At 50.7% G+C, this 19,521-nt stretch overlaps 1 protein-coding gene across 9 annotated transcripts in view; it reads right to left on the bottom strand.

The window, feature by feature from the left end:
* Positions 1 to 19,521, bottom strand: part of Ptpn3 (protein tyrosine phosphatase non-receptor type 3) — a 119,908-nt gene that overhangs the window by 60,526 nt on the left and 39,861 nt on the right. For 7 of the 9 annotated variants that reach the window (XM_040738059.1, XM_040738044.1, XM_040738047.1 and 4 more), the window contains exons 3-9: positions 17,845 to 17,952; positions 17,727 to 17,769; positions 15,045 to 15,123; positions 10,282 to 10,326; positions 6,739 to 6,791; positions 1,821 to 1,941; positions 575 to 662 (exon numbers count right to left, since the gene is read on the bottom strand). In XM_040738059.1, coding sequence (XP_040593993.1) covers positions 575 to 662; positions 1,821 to 1,941; positions 6,739 to 6,791; positions 10,282 to 10,326; positions 15,045 to 15,123; positions 17,727 to 17,769; positions 17,845 to 17,952 — 537 coding nt within the window. Of the gene's footprint in view, positions 1 to 574; positions 663 to 1,820; positions 1,942 to 6,738; positions 6,792 to 10,281; positions 10,327 to 15,044; positions 15,124 to 17,726; positions 17,770 to 17,844; positions 17,953 to 19,521 lie in introns of those variants that run through there. The other 2 variants (XM_040738067.1, XM_040738076.1) reach the window with 2 other exon arrangements.

The following is a 19,521-nucleotide window of genomic DNA, read 5'->3' as shown; positions in this document are numbered from 1 at the left end:
AGGAGGGCTCTCCCAGCCAAAGGACACCCTCGGCCCCTAAGCCCATCATTTCTGTGTGCCTACTAAAACGTTTAGGAGACAGAAAAGTGGATTGTGCCCATTTAGCCACAAAGCTTTTGTAAGTTTCCTCTGCTCCTTCAGAAGTGTGAAAAAAAAAAAAGCAATCGACTGGATGACTGGTAAAACTCAGATAAACCAGTAAGTACTCGATCAGCTTTCCGTGTGTGTGTGTGTGTGTGTGTGTGTGTGTGTGTGTGTGTGTGTGTGTGTGTGTGTGTGTGTCTCAGATTTGCTTTATTATTTTGCGTGCATGAGTGTTTTGCCTGCATGTATGTCCGAGGACCATGTGTGTGCCTGTTTCCCAAGGAGTTTGTGAGCCTCTGTGCGGGTCCTGGGGAATCAAGCCCAGGTCCTTTGCAAAAACAAGTGCTTTCAAACACAGAGCCATCTCTCCAGCCCCCCAACCACCTTTTAAAAGGTCCTATTTATCCCAGTGGGAGAGAAAACAATCCCCCAGGGAAGTTTGTGAACTTGCATAATTTACAAAAAGTAAGCAAACAATACTTTCACGTACTCTGCCTCCGTGAAGCTCCACTCCGTAGAAGTCTAGGGTCCGGGCTATGTTGATGTAGCAAGACTCCGCTTCTGACTGCTTTAGCCCACTGCAGAAGAAAGGGGAAACCGCAAAACTCACTCAGTAGGTGGAGAGCGTTCACTTCAGGGTTTGAAAATTAAAAAAATATCTGGAAAAAGTTGTAGTAGTCCTCTGTAATTAGTTGTTGAAAGGTTACTAAACGCCTTGGGCTAGTCCCCCTAAGCACCCTAACTTAATTCTACTGAAGCAGGGCTTTCTTCTTGACCATGAACCTGACCTCCTCTGGACACCTCATTTTTTTTTTTTAACTAAGAAACACCCGCCGCTTAAGTGGGCTCTCAGGGAGGTCTTCAGACAGTGGAAACTATCTGTCGCCTTGCAGAGTCCCTGCCTTCACTCTGCCACGCCGTTCAGTTAATAGGTAATCTTTCATCTTTTTTGCCCGTCTGTCCTCTCAACAGTGGCCTCACGCTTCAAACGACAGTGGCCCTGTGCTATTTTAGGACACTGACTCCTGTCCCAGGAGCAATTCCGGGAGAGAGGGTTGGCAGCACCCTCTAAGAAGGTACGCTGGTAGCTTGCCCTCTGTTTTTATGGCCTTCCCAAGAAATGAGACGTCTCTAGAGGGCTGGCCTGGGTCAGCGTGGTCCTCATTTAACGGGAACCGGGCAGCTGCCACGGGAGCTTCAAGTCACGTGAGGCGTGGGAAGAGGAGACTGGAAATGGGAAGTACTTGTTAAAGGCAAAGCTTGTCCCTAGGGGCATCTCCCTATGTGGAGGAAAAGCAGTCTGAACCCAGGACCCCCCACCCTGTCAGCTCTCCAGGCCTCCGGTCTGTCCACTCAACAACACCCGGGGGAACAGCCCAGCTTTATTCAAATGAGGTAGATGGCTGAAAGGTGTGGGCGGTTCAGTCGGCTTGCAGGCCGGTCAGTCGGCTTGAAAATGGGCATTTCCTGAAGGAATTGGCCCAGTGTCTATGACATGTTGAAGGAGGAATGTACCAACTATCACCACTACCCTCAATTACTACTGCATCTTTATGTTTCCCAAGAATGCAAGTAGATGCTAAATATATATTTACCACCATCCCAGCCTAAAGGTATAAAAACAAACAAGCAACAACAACAAAGGAAGCCAAGGGAGCATCAGACAGAGTGATAACAGTACCTGTAAACACCCAGCCTGGGTCCTGACACGCTCCCCTCCCACCCTGCCCCCGCACCTGTGCTGCTCGTGGAGCGACTCCACCTTGCTTAAAAAGTCATCGTTCTGTTCTGGTATGAACTGGCTGTCGGCGAGGTAGCCCGGATGGTGTATGGACGAATTAAAGTCTCCAAAATGAGCTATTAAAATACAATGGGTGGGGGGGAGAGAAGGAAAAAAATCGCAATTATTAGCCTTGCCTCTTCGGTACGGTCCGCGTCAACAAGGGTCGACAGCATCTCGAGAAATGCCTTCCGTGGGGGCGGCTGTGATAAGCTCTGAGCCACGGGAACCAGTGCTGCCCGCTGTTAGGTTTCCGGTTCCATGTGTATAGCCTGCACCTCTGCTCAGGGCTAAGCTCCACGTAAGGGCAAGGGTGGCAGGAGAAGGGTGGAAGTTGGTGAGCTTAGAAAGATACCCCTGGGATGCTCTCACAGGGCGCCCAGTGAGGAGGCGTGAGCGTGTCTTCAGTGGAGTTCACATTAAAGAGAGAGGAACTGAGACCCAGGGGGAAGAGACCCTCTCCAGACACAGGCTGTTTTCAGCAGAGTGAAGACCTAGGTGATAGTGGTCTACATTAGCTACATTAGCACCCTAATCCCCCCCCCCCCACCTTCCCCCACCTGTCCATGCAGTGAACTGCTCGCTAGGTCTTCTCTTGATGTCCTCAAAGGCCAACAAATGCTGTGACTGCTTATCCCAGGCCCAAGGGCAGAAACCTTCAATTTCCCTGTTGGATTCATTAGATCACGGAGAGCCTTCTGAAGCAGTTGACTGGCTGTCCCAACCCAACTTCCATTTGACGGGAATGAGCCACAAGCTTCTTGCTTTAGCAAAAGTCACTGACAAACTTTTTTTTTTAATCTTAACATAACCAGGGCAGAGCTCTGGGATAACCACTAGGGGGAAACGTTAACAGCCACATCATACACATTTGCAAAAAAGCCTGGGGAGGCGGGGGTGGGGGGGTCTGCAAAGGGTGTCAGTGACATCATCTCACAGGAGAGTTTGAGCAAACGCCCCACACACTCCCTCCCAAACCGCAGACAAAGCCTTTATTCCCATGAAACAGATAAGAAGACAGAACAAGCTGGGCGTTGGTGGAGAGCGCCTTTAATCCCAGCACTCGGGAGGCAGAGGCAGGTGGATCTTTGTGAGTTCAAGGCTGGGCTGGTCCGATAGCCTCCAAAAGAAGACAGAACAAGAGACAAGATCTACACCCCTGACTCCCCACTGTACGGGCCTGTCTCATCTATTTGCTGATTTGCTGAACACATGACTGGAGATCCCGGGTACCCATGTTTCAAGTGACCAATCTAGCCCATCAGCTAGTCTTCCAACTCTGACCTGATCTTCGAGCCTCCTCTTGGGACTCATTTCTCTGATAACTTTTCTAGACTCCCTTCCCTTCCCCAAGCTGGGGAAGGGATCATGCTCTGTTCTTCCTCAGAGCCAGCATCCCCCAGCAAGAGAGCATCGAGCTTCCTTCATCCCGGGGATGGTCCAGTGCCTGCTTGTGGCAGAAAGCATTATGGGGAAACTGCATGCTTCCCAAATCTTTTCATGCGCTTCACATAAGTCCTTGATTAGCCAGCAGCAACCTTCAGCCACTATGCTGTACTTTTTAGTCTAATTAGAAACCGTGCTTTGGTTAGCAGATCACAGGCAGGACTTAAATATTAGACACTCGTCTTGAAACAACCCGCCAAAATGTATCAGACAAAATGTAGTTAGTGTAACCTTCTAAATCACTAATTTTAAATCTGAGAATTAGTCCTAGAAGAAATGTATGCATGCCATGAGGTGGTGGCACACATTCCCTCAATCCAGCACTCGGGAGGCAGAGACAGGCAGATCTCAGTGAGTTCGAGGCCAGCCTCGTCTACAGAGTGAGTTCCTGGACAGCCAGAAATACAAATAGAAACTCTGTCTCAAAAAACAAAAGAAAAAGAAATAAATGTGTGTAGAGTATACAAATACATGTCTATTTATCAAGGCTATAGGAATACAAAGAGCTTAAGTTTCAAACTGTCTGTCTGACAACTCAGGATCTTTTAGTATGACAGTAATGAGAAGTTTTCTATGTCAGCCAGCTTATACCTTTTAGGCTCTAATGGCTTAAAAAAAACCTATTTAATGCAAAGTATCTTTTTGTTGCTGATGTTTTGCTTTGTGGGTTTTTTTCCTTTTTTTTCTTTTTAATTTTTTTTTGGTTTTTCAAGACAGGGTTTCTCTGTGTAGCTCTGGCTGTCCTGGAATTCATTCTTTAGACCAGATCTGCCTGAGTTAAGTAAAGGCTTGCAACAACACTGTCAGGCCTCTGATGGCTTTCTTTCTTTCTTTCTTTCTTTTTAAGGTTTATTTATTTACTATGTATACAGTATTCTGCCTGCAGGCCAGAAGAAGACAACCATCTCATTACAGATGGTTGGGAGCTACCATGTGGTTGCTGGGAATTGAACTCAGGTCCTCTGGAAGAGCAGCCAATGCTCTTAACCTCTGAGCCGTTTCTCCAGCCTCTCCTTAGCCACCAATCTCTCAATCTTCCAGAGTAGGAAGACTGATGGCATACATGTGAACAGGATGACTTAAATGTAGCCCTTTAATCTTTCTGTAACGTAGCTTTTTGTCTATCATGGGTGATTTTTATTTTTATTTCCTATGGGATGTGTGGAGGTCAGATGACAACTTTCAAGGTTGCAAGCTCTTTTACGCAAGGGGTCATCTTGCCTGCCCCTATAGACAACACACGAGGGCTGGAAGGTCAGGTTGGTTCATCTATGAGGAGTTTTTTCGACTACGGGCCACCTTAGTGAGGCAGCCATATTGCCAAGTCGGCACGAGTGCCAGGGTCGCCTCCGTCCCCAGGTGGGAAGCTGGAGGCTCAGCGAGGCGATACCACACAGCGACATGTCAATAGGGCCAGGTTAGACAGAACACCATTGCTGTCCTCCGCAGGTTCTTGCCTCTCAGCCCTGATGCTTAGCGGTGAGCGTCCGCCTTGTCATCAACGTGAGAAAGTCCCTGCCTCTGGCACTGATCAGCCCGAAGAAATGGGAGGCCATCGTCCACGCTGGGTGCAACTTCTGTGAAGCAGCTCTTTTCAAAGTCAGCCTCGTTCCTTTAAAGTATAAACCCAGTTGCAGGCAGAAGGCGGCACCAGATCTTCTCACTACAGATGGCTGTGAGCCACCACGTGGTTGCTGGGAATTGAACTCATGATCTCCGGAGGAGCAACCAGTGCTCTTAACCTCTGAGCCACCTCTCCAGCCCTTTATGCCCTGCCTTCTCCCATGTACCTGTGACCACATTTGGGCGTGGTCAGTGCTACAGGTACGTGTAAGATCTCTCCCTATGCCCTGTGGCTCACGAAGGGGGACTTGGACGGGACAGCTCCTTCGGGTCTGAGCTGGCGCCCTATCTGCAGGTTCGCGTCTTCCCGGGAGAAAGTCACACGCTGTGCCGTTCCCCCACGTGGATGCCACAAGCTGGCAACGTAGGAAGAAGGCGACCTGGTTTGAATTTCCCACCCCGAGAAGAGGAGGCGGTGAGATGGAGCGGACGCTGGGCACCCTTCCAGTTAGGGGCCTTGGCCTCATGCTCAGCACCATGGGGTCACCCCAATACCCTCTTTCCCCCACTCTCTGGTCCCTCGCAGCAGGCAGTTTAGCTGCGGCTTCTCCAGCCTTGTTTCTTCACCTGCCCCATGTCTGTCCTTATTGCTAAGGGAGGAAAGGCACCTGGGGTCTCCTCAGCAGTCCCTCTTTTTTTTTTTTCTTTGTTGCCACTATGTTTCTGAGGCCACAGTAAGATGGGTAATTTGGTCTGCACCAGCTCTGAGACATCATCATCTTGCTTTCTTAACCACCTGCCACGTCAGCCGAGACTTCTGGAAAGGCAGAGGGGACAGGCACTTCGGTCTTACGCTACTGCGCAATTCAATATAAGTTAAGGCAGTGTCTGTGCTGGCTGGCACCACGAACTCAGTGAACGGCAAAGGGGTATTTCGCCTCTTAACGGGATCTGACACCGAATACGGTTAATTGAGTTTTGCTGACAGGACGAAGAGATTTCCTCTGTGGTTTAAACCGGCCCTGGCGGAAAACTCTATCTGGACTTTTCTGTCCACAGCGGCACCCGTAATTATGTGTGGCTTGCTCAATTGGGAAAGCATGGAAACTGCGAAACCAAGATGGGATTTCAAAAATTTAATTAAAAAAAAAGAAGAAAAAAAGAAAAAAGAACCCACAAAAATAGCTCATCTATTTTTTTATGCCGACTGTATATTAAAATAATATTTAACTGGGCTAAATAAAGCATTAAAATTATTTCCTTCACATGTATTTTGTTTCGTTTTGTTTTGCTTTTTTAAGGAGGGCTCGTGTCATCCAGGCTGGTCTTGAACTCACCGTGGAGCCAAGGGTGACTTTGAACTTGTGATCGCCCTGTTTCTGAATGGTCATAGACCAGCACACGATCCATTAGCTACACTGAAGATAAACTCATGGGATCTCAGTAGCATTTTAAACGGGCATCAGGCAAGCAGCAGGGGTGCCTTCCAGCAAATTCTTTAACCTAGCTGGGTCTCAATTTCCATGTTCAGAGAAGGCAAGGGATATAAATATTGTTCCGTACGGGGTTTGTATGGAGACCAGATCCAAAGACCTGGGCAGAGGCTCTGGAAAAAGCTGGGTGTAGCTGTCCTTGCTGTCTCATACCTCCCTGGGGGAAGAAAGATGCCACACCGCGCCTTCCCCCTGCACCACCGTCCATCTGATATCCCCAAGTAAGGGGAGAGTGTGGCTCAGGTTAAAGCTTTTACTATCGGGACAGCACCAGGTCCTCCGTCCCAGGAGTCCCGGGAAGACACTCCCAGGCGCTTTCTCAATAGTTAGCTGGAACAAGCCGGCCACCACCTAGCCAACCTCAGGACTTACATTGTACGGCGTAGGAGGCCAGGACCACCGCTGAGTTGAGAGGGCACGTTAGCCTGTCAGGAGAAACGAGGATGGGTTTGGTCAGAGGAACCATGGGCGTTCATAAATCACAGGCAGCCCACAGCTTTCTTTTCCCCATTAACTTGTTAACGAGCAACGTGACTCTTAAAGGCAACTACAAAACAAATCGACCTCAAATGTCACAGGGGACACATTAAAGAGTTATCTGAAGATAAAAAACAAACCACAAAAGTCTTTTGGTTTAAAATAACTACCGCAGAGGCCAGGGAGCTGGTGATCTTAGGTTGGAATGGCAGGCTCACATTGCAAGAGGGAAAGCGAGAAAACGGAATCTGAGATGTGAGCCGCCTTCCAATCTTTCTAATAAGGACCTGAGGTTTGTTGGGCCCTGGCCACCTCCTTCCTGGAATGGTGACACCTTCTAAATGGAAAAATAAAAGGGAAAAAAAGTGTTCTATAGTTTAACATTTGCCATTCTGTACTTAAGTTACTTCACTGATTACTGACTATCCTTAAACTACTGACCTTGCTGAGGCTTACAGGATTCAACCATCTGCCTGTTTCTCCGTCTTCTGCCACCCACGAGGAACCCGGGCTCTGCCTGGATTTGTTCCTATTTCCAGCTGACCTCACTGTCCTCCCAAATGCCTGTTCTCGGTGACGTTACCTGTCTTTATTCTTTTTCTTTTCCCCTTTTCCCTCCATTCAAATCTGACTCTGGGGTCTGCTCAAGAGCTCTGCCACCAGACCTGGAGTAAGGGTCACTGCTCACTGAGTGGAAGAATGGGCTGGGCAAAGCGAGGGGGCAGCGACTAGGAACGGGAGGCAAAGAGCATCCCCCAGCCCTGCGGCAAGTTGAGAGAACACGTAGTTTCCATGGCAGCCTATGAAGTCCCTGCGTGTGAGTCATCACTCGTCTGTCTAATCGAGTTGGGCCCCCAGCAGGTTCCCTTTCTGTCCATTGTGCCCCTGCTTGGTTCCGGAGGTGCGCATGAAGGTCAGGATCCCTATCTGAAGGCCCCCCGGCCCCACGAGTAACGCCATGTGTCCCCGCAGAAGCTTGCATCTCTCTGAGTCTATGGATGTATCCTCGGGCTGCTCATTCTCTACACACCTCGAGCATCTTCGAGGAGAGCGAGTGGGTATGTGATGAGTGCAAGCTGCCACTCTCCCACTAATAATGATGAGCTTCACTTAACATCTGGCTAGTGCCTCTGCTGGGAGATGGACACCTGGACAGAGCTGAGGGACAGCCAAGAAACAAGCTGTGGAGGCTCAGACTAGATGGAAGGATCCTATGGAGACTGGAGGGGGAAAAATATTTTCCCAAGAATGGTTGGTGTTCAAATACACAGTATAGAGCAATGGCAGCCTGTGCGTTCCTCTCAGCATTCCTCCATACGCTCCTATGCAGGTCCCTTTTCCCTCTGTGGTTCGGGCCTCCGCGTGTCACGGGAAGGGACTGTCCTGGGTGACCTGTCTCTGCAGAGAAGAGATGGTCCTACAGTACCGGGGACTATCCAAACACGTCAGAAGGTTTGGTGTCTCAAGGAAAATGCTAACAGCATCGCAACGTCCTTGGCCACAGATCGCGAGCCTGGGAGCAGGCGTTGGGGGCCGCCTGGAGACCTGACGAGGCACTATGGGGAGCTGATCCAGGGTGGAGATCCCTACTAACTCATCTGGAAGTTCCAAGGGGCGTCTTATTCGGGAAAGCGACAAGGAGGATAATGTAGTCCTGGAGTTTGGAGTACAGGAAGGCTGAAGGGGAGGCCGTGGCCTCGGTGGCCAGGACGGGGTGGAACCTGCCTCATAGTTCCGGGACGGTGTTTACGGAGAAAGAGAGAGCCTGCGCGTAAGGGAGCCACTGGACAGGTTTCTGTGACTGCTAAGAACAGCCCAAGGTGGGGGGTCAGGCATTTGAACATGGGTTCGCCCCAAGTGTGAAGAGGCTGCCCCGCAATGCTAAAGAGGAGTCCCCGGCGATGGAGTGCCCGGCGCTTGTCTACGGGTTGTGCTGGAGAAGGGATATACTCTGGGGAAAGGATACCTAGAATTCACGAAGCTCTGGGAGTCGGTCATCACTGAACAGTCAACAGTTCTGCTAGTTCCCTCAAGGGAGGCTCCTGTCTCTGGCCTGCAGGACTGTAGCAGAGGGGAGCCCGAGTCTCCCTCAGTCTCTCCTCAAGCATGCCTGCGGATTTGTCTCCTACCACAGCCTGCCCTCTGCAGCTGCTCCCTTCTGTCTGGTGGACTGGAGACACACGGCTCCCTACACACACACACACACACACACACACATACACACACACACACACACACACACTGGGTATGCGAGACACACGGCTCCCTACACACACACACACACACATACACACACACACAGGGTATTCGAAGCCGTCTCTCTGTTTTCCTCCGAGTCAACCGCATGTGGCTTCCAGCTGGAATGGGGGATGGGAGGGCCTGCTGGCCGTCCGGGGAAACCCCATTTTTATATTCTCCACCAACCCTAACTTTGGCTTACCCCCAGCAACCCACGGAGACTTATCTAGGCCGCAGTAGCAGCAGAGCCCCCCCCCCCGAAATCCCAGGCCGACTGTGATTCCCCACTGTCCATAACGGTCTCGCTTGTCCCATTGGCTTCTCTGCCTCATGTCGCCCGTCACAACTGACTGCCAGCCTCCTGGTGGTGCAGGGGGCCGGCGGCCTCTGATGACCCTCTCTGCAGTAGCACTGACATCACAGGAAAAAGTGGGGGTGAGGAGAATGGAAGCCAATGGGGCTCTCTGGGACTTTCTTGTAAGGCAAGAAAATGCTAAGGGGCCGGCAGGCGAGAGGGCTCAGTGGGTAGGGCGCATCGTGTGTGCACACAGGCATGTGCACGCACATAAGAACACACACACACACACAGGCAGATCTCTGTGAGTTCCAGGCCAGCCTGGTCTATAGAGTGAGTTCCGGGACAGCCTCCGAAACAATACAGGGAAACCCTGTCTCCAAAAAAACAAAAACAAACAAACAAAAAACCAAAACACACAAAAAAAGAAGAAGCAGATGGGGCTCTGTGGAATTTTAATTCCCTTTCTACTCACTCTCAGCTACCTTCCAAGCGCTGAGAAGGTCTGGATATACCCAGAGCACTGACTCACAAGCAGATGCTCACAGCTGAACACAGTTCCTTCCAGAGAGAAGATAAGTCACCCATAAGCACCAGGGGCTCAGGAGTGCCTCTAACTCACACGTATTTGCTACCTGACCTGAGGCCCATTTTATGTCCAGGGTCTTTCCTGTCCTCTTAAAATTCCCCAAGTCTTTACCAGAAACATCGATGTATCTTTTGTAATAAGATCACAGTGTGGAACAAAATTTCTCGACCTCTGTAAACCAAGATGGAGCTGAAGAAAGCCCAAATGGCTTTGTTTAAATTGAATACTGTTGCCAGGAACGAACGAATGTTCATTAGATTAAAACCAGGAATCTGGCTGGTCTGACAGGAAAAGAAGAATAGGAAATTCCCATTACCTTCCTTCGCAGACATCCATCTTCAGTTGTAAGAAATACAGATGCCTAGGAGACAACGTGGTATTAGTTAATGAAACACTCAGAATGCAATGGTCCAGCAACAACAACAACAACAACGTGCATTTGAAAACCGGAACATCTGTCTGCAAACACCATTTTACCTGTCTGTGGACTGCCTAGGTGCCCTGTGCTAGGGAGGGTTGAGGGGATGGGTGGGGTAGGAGTCGAGGGTGCCCCACCTGCTGCATGGGCCTTCCTAATTAGGCACGGGGACCCACGGCATTCTGTACGAGCTGCCCACTCACAGTCCCAGGCCACTGCTCTGAACACGGATGGCCATGTATACGCCGCTCCCCCCAACCCCCCACCCCCGTGGGAAACTAAGAGGGAGGTGGACCTGTGAGGACCACACGTTAGCTGGGGTGCAACCTCCAGCTGGGCTTTGTGCTGGAGCAATGGTATTGGTAGCCTAGACGCCAGGACCTGAAATCAGTGGAGTCTGCTTTGAAAGCCCAGAGCCGTCCTAGGGGAAAGCTGTTCCAGCCGCCCCCCCAAAGCAGCCCTGCAGGCTGCGTCTCTGCCCTGGGGCAGATAGGGGAAAAAGAGGCCAACACCCACAGGCCTGGCAAGGCCAGGGAGCACCTCGGAGGCATTTATATTTAGGGACGCGGCACACATGTGACGCTTGGCTCCTCGGGCACCCACTCTTTTTTTAAAACCCAGATTCAGGCGGGATTGACATTCCAGGGTCTGGCCAAAGATGACAAAAGGGAAAACCTCTTGAAAGCTAATAGCGCAGAAGGGCAGGAGAGAGGTCACTCAGGCAATTTAGACAAACCAGTCTCATATTCCTCGGGGTTGGGAAAGGTCAGGGAGCTGGCTGTTTGGAGCTCTGGATGCTTCGGAGGGTACTGCAACCCGCCCATCTGCAGCCTGGGGTTCCGAGGAGGCTTTCTCCCTCTTTTCTGCCTCCCAGTGACTCTGCGAGGCGGTAGCGCCACCTCCATTTTAACTTACTAAAACTTGCATATTAAAAAAAAAACACACACTACAAAATTAAGCAGACCTAAGGGCTATATACATCTCCATGAACTCACTCTCCACAGTCAGAAGCGCCAGTGTCTGGGAAAAACGGGTACTCGGGCACGTTTTTTTTTTATGTATTAGCTTTGCTCCCCTTTTAGCCTGGACATGCATGCTAGGAAAACAGTGTCTGTGCGCTTCATATAAGCGTCACTGCCAAGCTTGGGGTCTATTATCGACGCTCCGTGTCCTGGTGAACCTAGGGCACCAATAGATGGTGTTAGGTCACACGGGCGCATGAGTGGTTAACCTTTCCGTCAACTTGACTGGGTTTACAATCACCATGGAAACACACCTCTGGGTGTATCTGACGGCGTTTCCAACCGGTTGAAGACGGAAGACCTGCCCTGAATCTGGCGATGAATAATCTGGTGAATAATCTGATGAATAACTCACGCACGGGAGGAGGAAGGGTGAGCCGAACTCTAGCCTTCTCCTGCCCTTCCTGACTGAGGGCACAATGTGACCGGCTGCCTCCCACCGCCCACCGCCAGACCTTGTAACCAGGATGGACCGGGACCTCTAGAACTGTAAGCCAAAACAAACCCTCTTGCCTTAAGTAGCTGCTGCTTCTTAAAGATTTGGTCACAGCAATACGGAGAGTAATAAAATGCTTGTGCTAATTCATGCCCACTCGGTAGTGGGGAATCATCTTTTCCACCTCGGAGAACATATCCAGTTCTTTCTAGCTGGTTCCTATGTTTATCCAAGCTAATATATTCAACCAGAATTAAGTGTCCTCTCCTCCTGGAAGGATACTGGGAGAAAGAAGAAAGAGGCAGGGCTACAGCTGATCCCCTGATAAAACCTAGGCTTTTACTGGTGGGCAGAAACGAGACCTTGAACACTGAGAGATCCTTCACCAAATGCCACGTGGCCCTTTGCAGAGCAAATCCGCAGAGTCAACCCCACAGAATCAGAAATGGGAATCGTAGGATGCACCCCAAACTTGTGAGGTTTTATCATCTTCCCCAAGGAGTTCAAACTGTAATTGGAAGAGTGTCAGGAAGTGGAACACTGCTTAGAGTGATCTAAAATTATCGGTAACAGCAGTTGTGGAGGCTCGCAATAAACAGACATGGGAAGTGTGTGCCCATGAGAATACAGGGAAGCTACCAATGGGAGTGACTTGGCATACCTCTATTTGACCCCCTGTGAGAATATACTCCATCCAGATCCTGTGATGGCCAACTGTCAATCTGACACGAACTACAACCACCTGGGAAGAGTCTCCATGAGGCACTGTCTCTACATCATCTCTGTCTGTAGGCATGTGTCTGCGGCGATGGCCTCAGTGAGCTAACTAATACGGGAAGACGGAGGCCATTGTGGGCAGCACTGTTCCCTAGGAAGGAGCTCCTAGACTGTGCGGGAGTGAAGACATTGAGCTGGGCATAATCGAGCAAGCAGTCGGGCGTGCACGCTCCTGACTGTGGATGTAACGCAGCTGGCTTACCTCCCTGCTCCCTTCACTTGCTTGCAGCGATGGGCTTTGGCCTCCAACTTCCTCCCCCATGTTGCTTTTGGTTAGGGTATTTCGTCACAATAAAATAATTTTAAATGGAACAGACCTCGACTTCGGGAAACAAAACAAAACAAAACTCCAGCTCCTCTGGAGGTCTGAAGGTGGCCTCACTTCTCCACGAGACTTCTCTCTGCCCTGCATTTCCCTAGCTGTCCCTGGTGTGTGTGTATGGGGGGGAGGAGGAAGACTCACTCCACAAGGTCTCAGCTTCTTTCCCGTGGGGTTTAGAGGCTGATGGCCACGAAGGGCACTGGAGGGGACCATGGAAGCGTCTCCCTCGGGTCTTTCTACTCTAGACATGCTGACAGGGTGCCACACCTCTGAGGTTCCAGCATTCCAGGAATGAGACAAGGTGGAAGTTGACAGTCACCGTACATGAATGTGAGCTGGAACTTTTTGGCCAATTTGGTGAGCCGCAATGGTCACTTAGAAAAAAAAGGAAAAAGAAAGGAGAAAAAAAAGCACCAGCATGTGTACACACACAATTCTTCAAGGGTTTTTTTTTTTTTTTTTGCTTGTTTGCTTGTCTGTCTGTTTTTTGAGATACGGAACTGCTATGTTGCCCAGGCTGGCCTCAATCTCCTGTGCTCAAAGGTTCCTCTTTCACCTGCCTCCCCAGTTACAGGCGCCTGGCTCCTCCTGCGACTGCAAAGCATCCACAACCAGAATCTGCGACGCCCGTGCTGTTCTCAGGAAACCCTGGTAAGGCCGTTTAAAACACATCCCGACAGATGACGCCACCGGCTAAGCGCGAGTTAGCTCATGATGCGGCCGGCGTGCTGGGCTGGGCGTCTTGCCAGTGCCCCTAGTTCACCAGAGCAAAGAGTTATATTGTGGTAGAGGTGTGGTGGGCGGGGTAAGGGGGTGGGGGAGTGGGTGTGTGTGATGGTGGTGCGGCACTGTGGTAGCTGTGGCGGGTGCGATGGGGTGGGGGTATGGTGGTGGAGTAGTTGAGGCAGTGGTGCTGCCGTTGTCGTTGTGGTGTTGTGATGGGGTGGGGGGTAGGGGTGGCGGTGAGGTGTGGGGGGGTGGGGCCGTACACCAAAACGACTCAGAGCAGCGTGCGCTTCACCGTGGTCCCCCAAGGAGCTACCGGGGCCTCCCTCCCACAGGCTCCACGTTCACCATAACGACAAGCACAGTCGGGGCCCCGGGACTGCCTCCGGAGCAAAGGAGCGTGCACGCACGCACGAGAAGGAAAAACAGAGGCATGAACGCACAACTGACGCTCAAGAATCTTAAAAGCTAAAATGTGATCGTGCGATTGCCGTTAGACAGAAGGAGAAATGAGAGAGTCGTCCACGTCTGAGCTAGTGCCGTCTCTTTGGTGGGATTTTTTTTCCCGCCATAAAATGAGATGCAGTAACCCGGAATAGCCTCCTCTTCCCAGGGAGACAGCTTCCCTCCTTAAGAACACCAAAGGGACTCGCTACGAAGTCAGGCAGGGGAAACAGCTGGCACGGTCTTCCACCCCGAGGTAACAACGGCGTTCTTACCGCGCCCTTCCCATCCTGTGCGCCCGAGTGTCTGTCCCCCACCCAGAAAACCCACTTGCCAGGGCCAACTAGAGCCAGCACAGCCTGCAGGCTCCTCAGGGTAAACAGCTCCTATCGTTGCCCCCGCCACCCCAATCTGCCTCCCAAACTTCCTACACCTGCTGATTCACCCAGAAGACAAGCTGGGTCCAGCCAGAACCGGCTCTCCTTCCTCACCCCTGCAAAAGGGGACCTGATGGAATGTTCTGGTTACAGTAAGCCTTGTCATCCTCAAGGGACTTCACTCCAGCCCCTCAGATTCCAGATTATGTACCCCCGTGGGTGACCGCTCTCCTCCAGGCCTGCCTGAAAAGAACTGGTTTTAGCATCCTCAATATTCATGTTTACCAGACAGGGGAGGGAAGAGAGAGGGTGCCCACGTGGAGGAAATTACACCAGGTTGGGGCTTCGAGACGTAGGCCCCGCAAACTGAAAACAAAACTGCCGATTAGAATTTCGGTCTATGTAACTTCCATTTTTTTTTCTTGGATCATGATTGTTGGGGAGGTCATACCCAAATCAAGGTTATCTGTCCACAGCTAGAAAACAAAGAGCACATTTTCGGTGGCTACCGGTTTGCATATACTAGATAGAGAACTTTAAGAGGAAAAGGTTATTACCTGGTTTGTTCCTGCTGCAGTGTGTTGGGATCAGGTATAAAATATCTTACTCGAAAATGCAGGGTACAGGGGAAACCTCCTATAACATTTTTCAAAAACAAGTTAGGTTTTCCCCTTAAAAGTCAATGTACACAGTTGCTACTCTCCAATAAAGGGAGTTATTTCTCAGTCAACCACAATATTTTCCATTATAAAAGTCCCAATTTTTGGTGTGTCTCAACGCACACCAAAAGTACTTATATAGCATCTGCCCACCGTGATATCACCTACTTCTGGTTGCACATCTGCCTTAGGGCCCTGTTCAAACAGTGATATCTGTATTAAGAATTAAAACCAGCATCGACCAGCCGGGCGCTGGTGGCGCATGCCTTTTAATCCCAGCACTCGGGAGGCAGAGACAGGTGGATCTCTGTGAGTTCCAGGCCAGCCTGGTCTACAAAGCTACACAGAGAAACCCTGTCTCGAAAAACAAAATAAAAAACCCAGCATCGAAACATAAAATTCACAAAGAACTGAGCAGCTTACACTTACATAGAGACTTATGCTTTTGCAACATTTCCTACAGCCTCTAGAACTTAAACACGACCGTGGCTACCTGCGGGATCAGTGGATCTGTCTTACAAGACCAGAGCATTCTGTAACACCGACTCATGTTTTTTATTTATTTTTTTGTTTAAACCGGAAAACATTTTTGCAGTTTCAATGGCCATCACAACCGTCAACTGTGATCCAGAGAGCTATACCACTCAGACGTGACTTAGACATCGACACCAGGGGTCAGTTTGCTTGTGGGATAAAAGATGTCTGGTTGAAGATCCCACTGTTGCCAAGACACAGGGAGACCCCACCTGGTTGAGTTCACCCTGTCTATGGGCTCAAGTAGCACTTCCGTGCTCTCCGAAACCCACGTCTGCCCAGCTGGCTAGTCCTTCTGCTCATGTCTGCTGCCTTGGTTCATCCTGGCTCCACTGTCTGTCATCTCTGGGCTGGTACTGGAAGAGTCTTTAATGGTGGGCGGCGGGAGGTTGCCTTTGTAAACACACCTAGCTACCAGTGGGTGGCGCCAGCTCCGTAGCAAAGTTCCCCATTCTGTCACATCTCCAGTCTTCTCCCTTCCACCATTTGTTACTCTGGTGTTTCGGGCGTGGTCTCATTGTCTTTCTTGGTTCTTCTGTGGACTCAGAGCACACCCACGCATTCGTGTGTGTACGTGCGTGTATGTGTGTGTGTGCATGTGTGCCTGTGTGTACACGAGCTTACTCTGGAGTACGCACGTGCACATGTACATGTGAGCATGCACAGCCTCTGTTCTGTGGACTCAGAGCACACGTATGCATGCATGTGCACGTGTGTGTGTATGTGCGTGTGTGCGCGCATACACGCGTGAGTATGATGGTCCTATCACAGAACTCCTCTGTTCGACTTCTACCCTTGACCATGAGAGCAGGGGTCAATCAAATCTGGTTTGGACTCCCAGGCTGAGCACAGTGCCTTGCCTTGGTCTGAGCACTAGGGATGTGCAAGCTGCTGGAACGAGTCAGAGACAGAATGACAGATAACAGCTACCTAGGCCTCACGTGTGTCAGGAATCACGAAGGGGACAGAGAAGAATGCAGGAAGAAGGAAACCCTGGAAGGCAGCTGAAATACTCACTGCGAGATAACAGGAAGAGTGGTCAAAGAAATGAGAGGGAAGGGGGGGGGGAGTTAGCGCTTCCCTTCAGGTAGCGGGAGATATCTGTGGAACCCTGAGGGACGGCAGGAGATGGAACTCTGGGTCAAGGGGAAAAAGCACTCTTTACGGAGGGAGGAGACTGGGGGGGGGGCGGTGGGGGGCAGTTCTGAGGATGTCCTGCAGACTGGTCCAGTCCGGCTGGGACAGCAGGTACCTATCGGGGCCAGCCACGAGGGAAGCTAGGCTGAGAAGGGGTGGCGGGGAGGTAGGCTTGGCGTGACTGGAGTGGCTGTCTCACTCCGGAGCTGAGAGCAGCACAGGGGCCCCTGCTCAGGACGGATGGGCCAGCATCTGTGCTGTTGGAAAGTATGAGGGTTTACATCTGTCTCCGTGTGTGTGTGTGTGTGTGTGTGTGTGTGTGTGTGTGTGTCTGAGTGTGAGTATGTGTGTGTATACGTGTGTGTGCACACATGTGAGCATGCATGCACACGTGTGTGTGTGTGCAGGTGTCTTGCATGTTCACGTGGGAGCCACAGGCTGACGTCAGGCATCTTCCTCCACTGCTCTCCATCTAGCTTTTTTTTTGAGACAGGGTCTCTTACTGAACCTGGAGCTCGTCGTTGTTGATTCAGCTAGAGGGTCTGGCCGGCAAAGTCCAGGAACGCCCCTGCTTCAGCCTCCCAGCACTGGGCAAGCACCATAGTACTGGCTTTTGACCTTGGTGCTAGGGATCCGACTTCAGGTGCTTAAGCTTGTACAGGCAGCATGTTTACCAACTAAGACACATCGCCCCAGCCCTTTTAAGTTCTTTCTTATGGGGGCCCATCCTCCATCCACATCCTCCCTTGTAAAAATAAGCAAAGGCTCCCTTGCGGCATCTCTTGCACCTGACCCCGCCCCCTTAAAGCAGAGATGAAGCATCTCCCCCCCCTGCCCACGCCCCCTCAGCTCCCCTGGGGGAGAAGACAGATGGCCACACATCCAATGACCAAGTGAGGTCACACCTACCTTTGAGCTGCTTCCTGAGGGGTTTGCTTGCCTCAAGCCATCTCTGTTGAGTGAGAAAACACAAGCTGTGAGACCAACCCCAGCAGGCAAGCAGCACTTCTGATGTGTGAGCACTTACAGGGGAGTCTACTGGGTCCTCGCCGTGTTGCAGGCCGAAGTACTCCTTCTCCGTCACGCCCAGGTGGCCATATGCCAGGTCCAGGAGTGACTGGCCCAAATCTTGTTTCTAGGTCAGGAAACATCGCGTGGAGAAAGTGTTAAAATGAACCAAGAACTACAAGCAACATTTCTTTTGTTTTCTTTTTTATTTTTTTATTTTATTTTTTTTGCTGCAGGCAGAGGGAAACTAAAGTCTTCAGGGTTTATGAATATATACTTCCCAGAGTAACAGAAGCATAAATAAATCTCAAGTCCCAAGGCTGCAAGAGGGTTAAGAAGTAAGGTTGAGACCAAGTATATGGATATGATTTGAGGCACTGAGGCACAGGAGACTGGGGAGGAAAGTAAGTCAGTCGAGAGCTTGCCTTGCAAGAGCGAGGACCGGAGTTCACCTCCCCACAATCCGTGTGTGTGTGTGTGTGTGTGTGTGTGTGTGTGTGTGTGTGTGTGTGAAGACATGAGGCCAAGCAATTTAGCCAAATACGAACGTTCCAGGTTCAGTGAGACACATGTCTCAAAAAACTAAGGCAGGGGCTGGAGGGGCTGAGTACTTCCTGTACTCGCAGAAGACTGAAGTTCTGTTCCTAGCAGGAAGCCGGGCAACTCTCGACACCCATAACACCAGCTACTGGGTGGGGGGGAGACCTAGCGCCCTCTTCTGGCCTCTGATTGCATGTGCACTATTGATACAGAGACGCATAAATAAAAATAAATCTTAGTGGGTGCACATTATCAGTGCCTGCGCTTGGGAGACAGGGGCAGGCAGAGATCTCTGTGAATTTGAAGCTGGTCTTGTGGACATAGTGAGACCCTGCCTCAAATAAATATATAGAGAGAAAGATAGATGAGATAGATAAAATATTTAAGAAAATAAAAATAAGGTGGAGAGCAATGAAAACCACCCATATTGGTCCCTGGCTCCACCTGTCAGTCAACCTGGCTCCACCTGTCAGTCAACCTGGCTCCACCTGTCAGTCAACCTGGCTCCACCTGTCAGTCAACCTGGCTCCACCTGTCAGTCAACCTGGCTCCACCTGTCAGTCAACCTGGCTCCACCTGTCAGTCAACCTGGCCGATTTATTAAGCTCCAGGTCAATGAATGACTCTGCGATGGCTTTTGAGAAATAACATCGCAGGTTGTCTTCTGGCCCCCAAATGTGTGTGAGCACACACCACACACACACACACACACACACACACACACACACACACACACAGATTCTGTGAGCTTAACTGAGCTTCCTAAGTTGCTTCCATCCCTTAGCTAACTGAGGTTCTCCGGTGACTTCTAAGTTGGAAAACTCGCACATTACCCAGCAAACACACCATGACCTGCTGCGGATTACCCATGGCAAACGCTAATCCCAGGTCGGCTCCCGCTGGCTGCTTGGGCCCCAGCTGCAGCTCCTTCCCTTGGAGGAACCCAGAGAGTGTGCGGGGAGGAAAACTCCCCACTGACAGCTAAAAATACTCAAACACCATCCAAAATGCCCTCAAAGTGACTTGGCCTAGGTCCCCCTGTGGGATTATCTGCCCTGCTGCCTCCTCGGGCATCTGAAGTGAGAAGCCGGTGGGGACATTCAGCCACGCTTCGCTCCAGAGTGGGACTCAGCGACCTGCTCCTGTGTTTATGGGG

The sequence above is a fragment of the Mesocricetus auratus genome, unplaced genomic scaffold (genome assembly GCF_017639785.1).
Source record: "Mesocricetus auratus isolate SY011 unplaced genomic scaffold, BCM_Maur_2.0 Super-Scaffold_6730, whole genome shotgun sequence".
Classification (NCBI taxonomy): domain Eukaryota; kingdom Metazoa; phylum Chordata; class Mammalia; order Rodentia; family Cricetidae; genus Mesocricetus; species Mesocricetus auratus.
The sequence above is the reverse complement of the archived record's forward strand: the minus strand, read 5'-3'. Positions and strand labels throughout refer to the sequence as shown.